General features: G+C 33.2%; 1 protein-coding gene across 1 annotated transcript in view; it reads left to right on the top strand.

Moving 5' to 3' along the window:
• The window catches only part of piezo2a (piezo-type mechanosensitive ion channel component 2a), a 131,977-nt gene that overhangs the window by 82,823 nt on the left and 37,327 nt on the right, over positions 1–11,827 (top strand). Inside the window, exons 20-28 of the mRNA XM_016440611.1 lie at positions 1,127–1,303; positions 1,385–1,507; positions 3,852–4,052; positions 4,608–4,779; positions 5,025–5,132; positions 5,222–5,387; positions 8,295–8,538; positions 9,903–9,999; positions 11,050–11,215. Coding sequence (XP_016296097.1) covers positions 1,127–1,303; positions 1,385–1,507; positions 3,852–4,052; positions 4,608–4,779; positions 5,025–5,132; positions 5,222–5,387; positions 8,295–8,538; positions 9,903–9,999; positions 11,050–11,215 — 1,454 coding nt within the window. The remainder of the gene's footprint in view (positions 1–1,126; positions 1,304–1,384; positions 1,508–3,851; positions 4,053–4,607; positions 4,780–5,024; positions 5,133–5,221; positions 5,388–8,294; positions 8,539–9,902; positions 10,000–11,049; positions 11,216–11,827) is intronic.

Here is an 11,827-nt window from a genome sequence, read left to right as displayed (position 1 = left end):
CAGCAAAATATATAACACTGTTCTAGTGGTTTTTGGATATTTTAATAAAAAAATATTACATATTGTGCCTTTAACTTAAAACTAAAACCAAAGCCATTAAAAACATTTTCATTACTTGAAATAAAATAAATGTTAATTGAAATAAAACTTACTTTATTTCAGCTAGTTTTAAAGGCGACATTTCTCATTTTCATTTAGTTTAACTTGATGTATTAAAATAACTAAAACTAAATTAATAAATGAATTAAATAACAATAATAAAATTAATAACACCATATATAGTTTTTATGGTTTATGGGGACTCTCCATAGGCGTAATGGTTTTTATACTGTACAGACCTTATTTTCTATTGCCCTACACCAACCCTACCCCTAAACCTACCCCTCACAGGAAACTTTCTGCATTTTTAGATTTTCAAAAAAACTCATTCTGAATTATTTATAAGCCTTTTGAATTACGGGGACACTGAAAATGTCCTCATAAATCACCTTCTTGTAATACCTATGTCATACCCATGTTATTATACAAATTTGTGTCCTCATAAACCACATAAACACGCACACACACACACACACACACACATATATATATATATATATATATATAAACAGCCAAAACTGACAAAACACACAATAAAATTACAAAAGAAAATTAACTAAAATTAACATGAAAGCAGAAAATATAAAAATGTAAAATCTAAGATGATACTAAAATATCATTGCCACTGAAATTTACATGGCATCTATATTGTTTCTTATTTAAAGACCAACTTATACAGTGAAAAATTATTATAAATGTGTCTAGAATATCATTTAGAAAATATTGTGTTTCAGTTAAGCTTGTTTATTTTCATTTACTTTTTATTCATTTACTCACTCATTTATTCTTTAATATTTTATTTATTTATTATTTATTTTTGTTTGTTTGTTTGAATCGAATGCTTATTTATTTTGAATCATTTTTAATTTTATCTTATTTTTTTATTTATTTATTATTTTTATTTATGAATTGTAGTTTATTTTTTAACACTTTTTTTTCTCTCTCTAAACGTTTACACAAATGTGAAAACGTGGAGGACCACATTGTTCACGCTGGTAGACCGTCTCTGGTTCTGTGTCTCTGTCAGGTGTCTCTGTTTAACTACGTGTTCCTGGTGAGCTGGGCCTTCGCTATGCCCTTCAGTCAGTTCAGACCGCTGGCGTCTAGCGTCTGCACCGTCTGGACCTGCGTCATCGTGGTCTGTAAGATGCTGTACCAGCTGACCTCCATCAACCCGTCCTCGTACTCCAGGAGCTGCAGTATGGTGAGTCCTCACTCGCTCTTCAGCACACGCCTGACACACAGACGCTCTGGTTCTGACCGAGTCTGTGCTTCTCTCCTCCAGCCGCAGAACTACACAGACGCTCAGCGCTCAGACATGGCCAGATCTCTGCTCTACAGCGGCCCGGTGGATCCGGCTAACTGGATCGGCTTCAGGAAGTTTTCTCCGCTGCTGGAGAATCTGAGGGTAAGAGCTGCTGAGGTTCAGATGCAAAATCAGTATAGTTAACAGGATTAATATAGTTATTACACTCTTAAAAATAAAGGTGCTTAAAAGGTTGTTCACAGCGATGCCATGGAAGAACTATTTTTGGTTTCACAAAGAACCATTCAGTCAAAGAACCATCTCTTTCTTAGCTTTTTTATAATCTGAAGAACCTTCTTTTCACCTTTTGTGAGACAGAAAGGTTCTTCAGATGTTAAAGGTTCTTTATGGAACCATTTAGACTAAAAGGTTCTTCTATGGCATCACTGTGAAGCACAAAGGGTGTACAGTTAACTAAAAAAAAAAAAAGCCTTTATAACAATGCGTTATTTGAAATAAAATAAATGTTACTAAAATAAAATATATGTAATAAAAAAAACAACTTTTTTATTTCCGATAGTTGCCAAGGCAACATTTTTTAAAAATCTTAATTTAGTTTAACTTGATGTACTAAAATAGCGAAAACTAAAACTGAAATAAAAATTAATAAAACCTATATAGACAGACTAAAAATGACAGAAGCACACAATAAAATGCCTAACGGTTTGATTAAAATTAAAATGAAAACAAAATATAAAATCAAAATCTGATAGACATAATAGTGTCTCAATGATACTAAAATAACACTGATTGCCACATGGAGAGAAAAAAATTAGCACCCTAGCTAAACTTTTTACTGTATATCAGCTGTTAGACCTTTTATTAAGACGTGTGTGCCTTTCCAAATCATACCCATTCAATTGAATGTTCCTCAGGTTAACTTAACTCGAAGTGTAGTAACATCTACAAGCAATATGAATGCTCCTGAGCTTAAAAGGTTCTTCTATGGCATCACTGTGAAGCACAAAGGGTGTACAGTTAACTAAAAAAAAAAAAAGCCTTTATAACAATGCGTTATTTGAAATAAAATAAATGTTACTAAAATAAAATATATGTAATAAAAAAAACAACTTTTTTATTTCCGATAGTTGCCAAGGCAACATTTTTTAAAAATCTTAATTTAGTTTAACTTGATGTACTAAAATAGCGAAAACTAAAACTGAAATAAAAATTAATAAAACCTATATAGACAGACTAAAAATGACAGAAGCACACAATAAAATGCCTAACGGTTTGATTAAAATTAAAATGAAAACAAAATATAAAATCAAAATCTGATAGACATAATAGTGTCTCAATGATACTAAAATAACACTGATTGCCACATGGAGAGAAAAAAATTAGCACCCTAGCTAAACTTTTTACTGTATATCAGCTGTTAGACCTTTTATTAAGACGTGTGTGCCTTTCCAAATCATACCCATTCAATTGAATGTTCCTCAGGTTAACTTAACTCGAAGTGTAGTAACATCTACAAGCAATATGAATGCTCCTGAGCTAAATTTCAGCTGTCCCAGATAAGGGTTTGAATACTTATGCAATGGAATCATTTAAGTTTTGTATTTTGCCAGCTGTGGAAAATAAGTAATTTAAAGCAGTTTAACATAAGGCAGCAGCATAACAAAACGTGAAATAAATGAAGGGGTATGAATACTTTCGCAAGGCACTTCCTATATATAGGAAGATATTAGAAGATGCAAGAGTTTGGTTTCTATAGAAGATGGTTTGATCTGAATAATTTATGTACAGTACTTTATAAATATACGAGTAAAGGTTTGTCACATTTAGCGTTCAGTTAGTATTTTTGAGATACTATAACATATTTGTGTCTATTTTTATTTTAAAGTTTTTGTAATTTTGTTTTGTTTTATTCTAGTACTTTTTGTAGTTTTTATTCATTTTTATTTCAGTTTTTTTATTTTTGAACGTTAACTTAAACAAATATAAATGAGAAATGGTGCTTGGCAGCTAGCTGAAGTAAGTTTGTAATATTTTGTTTCATTTCAGTTAATGTATCTTTTTATGGCTTTAGATTCAGTATTAATTTTGGTAAACTTTGGTCACACAAATTCGCTGTGTTGCTCGACAGAAAGCAGCTCGCTTTGAAAGTGATTTCTGTGTGAGCTGTGCTTCATACTGTACATCTCTACACTATTGACAACAGACAGCTTACCTTTTTAGCCTGTAAAATTTAACCAAAATTTTGATAAAGTGATGCCACGTTAAGAGTCAGAGTATCGTTCTCACGATAACATTTAATCAAGAGATTATCAGTCAGCTCCTAATAAAGTTACCAGCCATCGGTGACATTGGCAAATCTACACAATGCCGATTTATACTTGCATTTGTCTCTTCTGGTTGTTAATTTCGGACACTACAAGCACTTCAATAGCATCCTTATCCATGTATTTATTTGTTTGTATATTTGTTTATTTTCCGCACATAGAATAACTTACTGATGCTGGCTCTCTTGGCGTTTGAAGTGACCATTTACCGTCACCAGGATTTCTACCGAATGAAGAACAACCTCACCCCTCCGGTCACGAGAACCGTCTTTCACAACATCACACGCCAGCATCTGGACGACGGCATCGTCAACTGTGCCAAATATTTCATCAACTACTTCTTCTACAAATTTGGTCTTGAGGTAATATCAGCATTAATTATACACTACCATTCAAAAATCTGAGGTTGGTAAGTGTTTTAATATTTTTGAAAAAGTCTCTTCTGCTCACCAAGGCTGCATTTATTTGATCAAAAATACAGTAAAAATTATGAAATAATATTACAATCTAAAATAGCAGTTTTCTATGTGAATATCTGTTCAAATGTAATTTATTTCTGTGATGCACAGCTGAATTTTCAGCATCATTGCTCCAGTCTTCAGTGTCACATGATCTTCAGAAATCATTCTAATATGCTGATTTGAAGAAACATGAACGTGTTCTCCCCTTTGAGGGCCAGTTTTGGTTTTGTACAGACACTGATTTACTCTCTGTCTGTGAGACGGTCTCTAAAAGATTACCATCTGAAGCTCAGATCGCTAACACACTGTTGAGACAGATAAACCACAATAGAGTGTTAAGGTAATGGATCAGGGTTACGTGATGGATATTGAATTTTAATGTGTGTATAGTGATGCTATCAAATGCACCCATTATTGTCCTAATTTGAAACTCATGGCTGAATGTTGCTCCTCCAGACCTGTTTTCTGTTAGCGGTGAATGTGATCGGCCAGCGGATGGATTTCTATGCCATGCTGCATGCGTTCGGTCTGATTGCGGTGATGTATCAGCGCAGGAGAAAAGCCATCGCCCGCGTCTGGTCCAAGTATTGCTTCTTTCTGGCCTGCATGTTAGCCTTCCAGTACCCATTCTGACGGCACCCATTCACTGCAGAGCATCCATTGCTGAGACACTGATGCAATGCTACATTTCTACAAACCTGATGAAGAAACAAACTCATCTACATCTGGGATGACCTGAGAGTGAGCACATTTCCAGCAAATTTAAAAAATTTGGGGCGAACTATTCCTTTAAGATAACAGCAAATTCCCTCTTGGTTATCTTGAAGAAGGCTCTTGGCTGTATTTCTGAATTTCACCAATATCTCTTCTTCGGTTCAGACTATCCGTGGAGAAGGCCGTCTTCCAGCATGGACTCAAACGTCATCAAGTGGCTCTACTTCCCAGACTTCCACACCAAACCCAGCTCGCTCTTCCTCCTCTGTGAGTAATGTTGAATCTGTGTTAACGCTCCCCAGCTCTGCTTTAACGCTCTCGTCTCACATGCCGCTCTCTTCTCTCTCTCTCTGCAGACGACTTCATGCTGCTGCTGTGCGTGTCGCTGCAGGGCCGTGTGTTTGAGGAGGAGAGCGTGACGGCCGTAAAGCTGCAGGCGGGTGATAATGTGGAGATCTGTCGAGATCTGGACGCCGCCAGCTTCAGCCAGCACAACCCTGTGCCCGACTTCATCCACTGCAGGTACACATCTCACACAAACAGCCCAGACCACAAGAAGTTCATTTAATCATGTGTACTTAGTATTAGTCATGCACTGAAATTAAAATTCTGGGCCAAATCCATTTTCTTTTATTTATTATACAATTAACAAAAAGCAAAAAAGGCCTCTAAGACTAGCTTGCTCTATTTTTTTTCTATTCTTTTTATTTATTATATAATTTTTAAAAACCTTGCTATGTGTACTGCGTTAAGCTAACTGAGACTTGTTATAGCACTTGCTTATTGTTGCTCTTTTGTTGATTTTGATTGCTTCTGTTGTCCTCGTTTGTAAGTCGCTTTGGATAAAAGCTTCTGCTAAATGACTAAATGTAAAAATTACCTTTTTAAACTTATTTTAAAGTAGTGTTTTCTATAACTGTATTAATATTATTGCGCCAATTTTTGACATTTAATTAAATTATTATGAAGAAACTAATGAATGAATTCAATTATTATTTAATTATTTAGTTTTTATTATTTTTTATTTATTTTGCATTTTCATTTAGCCAACGACTGAAACCAAAACCGAAAAAAAAAAAATCTATTAATCGACACTCAAATAAAAACTTTTAAACTGCACATAAGGCCATTTTTATGTTGACTTTTTAATAACAGAATTATGCTTCTATTCCAATTCTGTTGTTGAAATATACACATTTAAAAAGTGACTGTAATAATAACTTGTTTCATCACAGATTTATTCAAATGTGAATTAAATAAAGAGGACAACAGGTTAAGGATAAATATCATTAACATGTAATACTGTGCATATATTTATCAAAAGTAATTTTTATGGCCATTCAATGGCTTTTCTGAGGTAAATGTTATTTAAACAAAACAAATTTTGTTTTATAACATTTACACACTTTTATGTCACATTTAGTTCTTTTGAAGGTCCGTTTCAAAACAGAAAAGCACATTAATAATCTGTATTTCTTGTGTTTTCTACATCATATAGACCAGAGGTTCTCAATCTCAGTGAACTTCCAAAGGGCCGCAGAATGGCATAAAATGAGTTAAACGGATTATATTTCTATAATCGAACTTAATTACAATGCTAAAGAGCACACATCAGATTTCTTTCAAGAGCATACAGTTCTGCTCAGTTTTTCCACTTCTTCATCATTACACTTATTATTATACTTGCAGATTCCAGTAAAACCAAATAACCTGCTAATGCATTATGGGTAATTCTGAGGAAACGGTGCCATTTGATGCAAAATGGTTCGGTGTTGAACATTATTAGCAAAAATGGCCTTTCCTAGCAAATATCATCATATGGTTGATTACAGTCTGTGTTTTTGATGCCAGAGACAATAGTTTCCTCTGATAACAGATGAACTTTTGAGCCTGACCAGACCAATATAATAACAACCATATGTGAATACTAATAATGATATATACACTATTATTCAAAAGTTAGGGGTCAGTAAGATTTTTTAATGTTTTAAAAGAAGTCTTTTTTTTTGCTTGAGTCAGAGACGAAAAAAGGGTCGTCAAGCATCAAAACTATAAAAGTCCAATACAGTTTAATTTACATTAGAATGTGTCCTAGTCTAATTTTATACTTCTGAGAATCATACATTTTTACCAAGATTTACAGAAGACACCCACTAAAATATCGTTCAGGGTAACAATAATCCATATACCAAAAAATTGTGATCGTCATAATTAGAACAAGAATCATTAGTCAGCTACTAAATGCTAATTTACTGTCATTTTAAATCTTTGCCCTGATTCTTCAAACCACAAAGCTTTACCCATTTGTTAGTTTTTAATAATTTAAAATATATTAAAATTTATGACGATCACGTATTATTTTATGCATTTTAATAACAACAGGTCAGGATTGATGTGTTTTGCATAAATATAACTGTTAAACTGAATGATGATGGAACATGATTTCACATTTATTTTCACAAAAGTTATTTGAAACATTAAAGTAGACACTTACTAAATACATATTAAATGCATACTTGCATTTAATATGCTTTTTATGTATATAAAATCACTTTTGCCAATTTTATTTGATGCGGACACCAAAATGGGACTCACATCTTTGACCCACTCACCAAGGCTGCGTTTAATTAAAAATACAGTAAAATTTTGAAATATTATTGCTATTTCAAATATCTGTTTTCTATGTGAGTATCTGTTAAACTGTAATGTATTTCTGTGATGCGCAGCTGTATTTTCAGCATCATTACTCCAGTCTTCAGTGTCACATGATCTTCAGAAATCAGTATAATATGCTGATTTGCTGCTCAACAAACATTTCTGATTATTATCAATGTTGAAAACAGTTGTGCTGCTCAATATTTCTGTGGAAACTGATGCATTTTATTTTTCAGGATTCACAGATGAATAGAAAGTTCAGAAGAACAGCATTTATTTGAGATTGGAATATTTTGTAACACTTCTGACACTTTTAAACGATTTAATGCATCTTTGATGATTACAGTTTTTTTCAGCTGCTTACACACGAAATCTTTACGTGTCACACAGTTTCTGAAAGCTGACACTCAAACAGCAGAAGCACACACCAAATCTACAAAGCCATACACTAATAATAATCAGCCTTTGACTCGGTTTTCAATTTCATAAAACACTTTTTGCAAAACACAACATCGATGTAACACACCAAAATCTAACAGGACTTAATATTATGGCAAATGTTTGCTTTTGAGATGTGTTTGTGATATTTTGAATGCAGCGCTTCATTTTGCAAGAGATGAGAGGCATTTTGCATTTTGCATTTTGTATGTGCAATTCTTGGATTTGTGTGTAAAGTTTAGAAAAAAAGAGGCAAGGTTTTGAAAATGTGTGCAAGCAGCTGAAAAAACAAAGCTGTTCAGACTTCACCCTTCATTGTCTCTGTCCTCTCCACAGGTCGTATTTGGACATGCTGAAGGTGATGATGTTCAGCTATCTGTTCTGGTTCGTCCTGACCATCATCTTCATCACGGGCACCACACGCATCAGCATCTTCTGCATGGGATACCTGCTCGCCTGCTTCTACTTCTTGATCTTTGGGGGCGAGCTGTTACTGAAGCCAATCAAACGCATCCTTCATTACTGGGACTTCCTCATAGCATACAACATCTTCGTAATCACCATGAAAAACATTCTCTCGGTGAGTATCTCATAAATCTGCTCGCAGCGATCTTTCACTCAGAGGTGTTGTAAATTAGCTTGAAATATGTGCTGAACAGCCACGGACCCACATAAATCACAGTTCTGTTTGTAGCGCTCTGCATTTCTGTGGGTCTGAATGCTTTGTGGGATTTGATTAATAATTACAAGTCAAGTCAAGACAAGTCAGCTTTATTTATGTAGCGCTTTTAACAATACAGATGGTGTCAAAGCAGCTTTACAGTATTAAATAGGAAAATAGTGTGTCAGTGATGCAAATTACACACAACACACGCACACCTGCCTCACTAACCGAAATATGTTGCATAAATGGAAAATATTTCTCTTTTTTTTTTTTCATTATTGCTTCAGGAATTTATACATTTTTTATTTTTTTTTTCTCAACTTTTTACTTATTTATTTTTCTTTTTAATTATTGCTTTATGAATTTATTCATTTTGTATTTTTATTATTTTTATTTTCTTTGTAATTATTGTTTAAGGAATTTATTCTTTTTTTTTTTTTACTTTTTATTTATTTATTTTTATTTTTATTAGTAATTATTGCTCCAGGAATTTATTCATTTTTTTACTTATTTTATTTTTTCTCAACTTTTTATTTTTATTTATTTTTTTTTTCTTTGTAATTATTGCTTCAGGAATTTATTCTTTTTTTTTCAACTTTTTATTTTATTTATTTTTTTTGTAATTATTGCTTCAGGAATTTATTCATTTTTTTATTTTTATTTTTTCTCAACTTTTTATTTCTTTTTTATTTTTTTCTTTCTTTCTAATTATTGCTTCAGGAATTTATTAATAAAAAAAAAATTCTCAACTTTGTATTTATTTTTTATTTTTATTTTGTAAACGTTAATGATTTGTTTGTTTTTTTGTATGTAAAGAAATGGGGGGGGTGCTTTTCTCATTCATTCTTTGTGCTGTAATACAGTCAGTAAAATGAAAAGATGTTATTCTTATCCTATAATGAAATACTTGTGTGACAAATCATTCAAACTTCAAAGATAAAAGTTGATAGTTTATTTAATGCTCCTGTTGTTAGTGTTTTTAGATCAGTGTGTTTTCTGAATGAGAGTTGTTGCCAGTGTTATGGTGAAACAAGCTTATTTTGAGACCTATATGAAGTGTTTTGTTGGTCTGAGTGAGTTTTGGCCAAGATACATGTTGGTAATGCAGTCTGTATGAACAGTTTTGAAAAGGTGGCTTCAGCATTGAACAATGCTTGTTAGCAGTTGAAAATCAAACTGTAAAGAGGTTCATCCAAAGCGTGAGATATCAAAGAGAAGGTTTAGGTTGTTGTGGATGTTCTGCTGGATGTGATTGTGGCTTCTGTTCTCTCGGCTCTCAGATCGCGGCGTGTGGATATATAAAAGCGCTGGTGGCCAATCACTGCTGGCTGATCCAGTTATTCAGTCTGGCCTGCACTATAAAAGGATATTCAAAGCGTAAGTTATGCCTTCATTTCCTCTTTGGTTTAAAGAACTGAAGGCTCACTTTCTACATTCGCTGTACACTTTGATGTTCAGTGCTTTCTTTTTTTTAAAGCTTTACTGCCACAAATCATGTCATGAAATGTGCTGAAAATGTGCTCATCCTCAGATGATCAGAGGTGTAGATGAGTTTGTTTCTTCATCAGGTTTGGAGAAATGTAGCATTGCATCAGTGTCTCAGCAATGGATGCTCTGCAGTGAATGGGTGCCGTCAGAATGAGAGTCCAAACAGCTGATAAAAACATCACAATAATCCACAAGTAATCCACAGCACTCCAGTCCATCAGTTCACATCTGGAGAAGACAAAAGCTGAAACACATCCAGCATTAAGACGATTGTAACTAAAATACCATAGAGTCCATAATCCATAATAACACTTCCTCCAGTGAAAAAGTGCATCTGCTGTTGTCTCTCACATCAAAATCCAGCCACATATGTGTTTAGAGCTGTTTAAACGCTGCTTGATCTGTGCAGATTTCTCTCCTGATTCACACCAGAACACTTTTTCACTGGAGGAAGAGTTATTATGGATGATGAACTCGTATTTCTTGATGGATGTGTTTCAGCTTTTGTCTTCTCCAGATGTTAACTGATGGACTGGAGTGCTGAGGATTACTTGTGGATTATTGTGATGTTTTTATCAGCTGTTTGGACTCTCATTCTGACGGCACCCATTCACTGCAGAGCATCCATTGGTGAGACACTGATGCAATGCTACATTTCTCCAAATCTGATGAAGAAACAAACTCATCTGCAAACTATCTCTGATGACCTGATCTTTAGGATGAAATATCCACTTAGACTCAATGAATAAAGTCTGTTTTGTTTTTTGTTTTTTCATCTAAAGAATAGTTTTGACCCACTCAGATTAAGAAAACCATTTTTATAAAAAGCCACTAATAAAATAGGACGGAAAAGTTTTATGAGCATTAATGGTTAACTCATTTTAATGAACGAAGCTGTGTCAGGCAGAGCTTGATTAGATTCTGATGATTCTCTCGCAGCGGAGCAGAATGCAAATAAACTTTGTGAGCTGCCGAGTGACGAGGCCGGGATCATCTGGGACAGCATCTGCTTCGCTTTTCTCCTGCTGCAGAGACGAGTTTTCACGAGCTACTACTTCCTGCACGTCGTAGCTGACATCCGTTCCTCTCAGATCCTCGCCTCCAGGTACAAACACATGCTCTGCATTACTGCTGTTTGCTTTTCATTCGCTTCTCGTGTTTGCCTGCATGTAATCATCCCAGTTTTATTTTATTATCATTCAGGTACTATTATAGTTGTTTTATTTAATTTAATTTAATTTAATTTTATTCATTTTTTTATTTAATTTAATTTAATTTTTAATTTTGTTTTTTTTATTTTATTTTATTATTTTTTATTTTATGTTATTTTATGTTTTATTTATTTATTTGTAGTAATTTTGTTGTGTGTTTGTCATTTTTTTGTAGTTTTTATGTCTATATATATATATATATATATATTTTTTTTTTTTATATTGTATTTTAGTACTTAAAGTTAAAATTAATTAAAATGAGAAATGTTGTAGCCGAAATAAAACAATTTTTTTCAGTTAACATTTATTTTATTTAAAGTATTTTTATTTAATTTTTGTATTTACATTTTAATTTTTTTATTTATTTTTTGATTGATTGTAATGGTTTTAATTTTAGATACAGTTTTAGTTTTAGTTGCCTATAATAACCCTGCATCTAACATTATGTTGTGGGTTATTTTTATCTTAAAGGGTTAGTTCAGTCAAAAATGAAAATTAGGCTGCGT

This window comes from Sinocyclocheilus anshuiensis, unplaced genomic scaffold (assembly GCF_001515605.1).
Source record: "Sinocyclocheilus anshuiensis isolate Anshui unplaced genomic scaffold, SAMN03320099.WGS_v1.1 scaffold79, whole genome shotgun sequence".
Lineage (NCBI taxonomy): Eukaryota > Metazoa > Chordata > Actinopteri > Cypriniformes > Cyprinidae > Sinocyclocheilus > Sinocyclocheilus anshuiensis.
The sequence above is the reverse complement of the archived record's forward strand: the minus strand, read 5'-3'. Positions and strand labels throughout refer to the sequence as shown.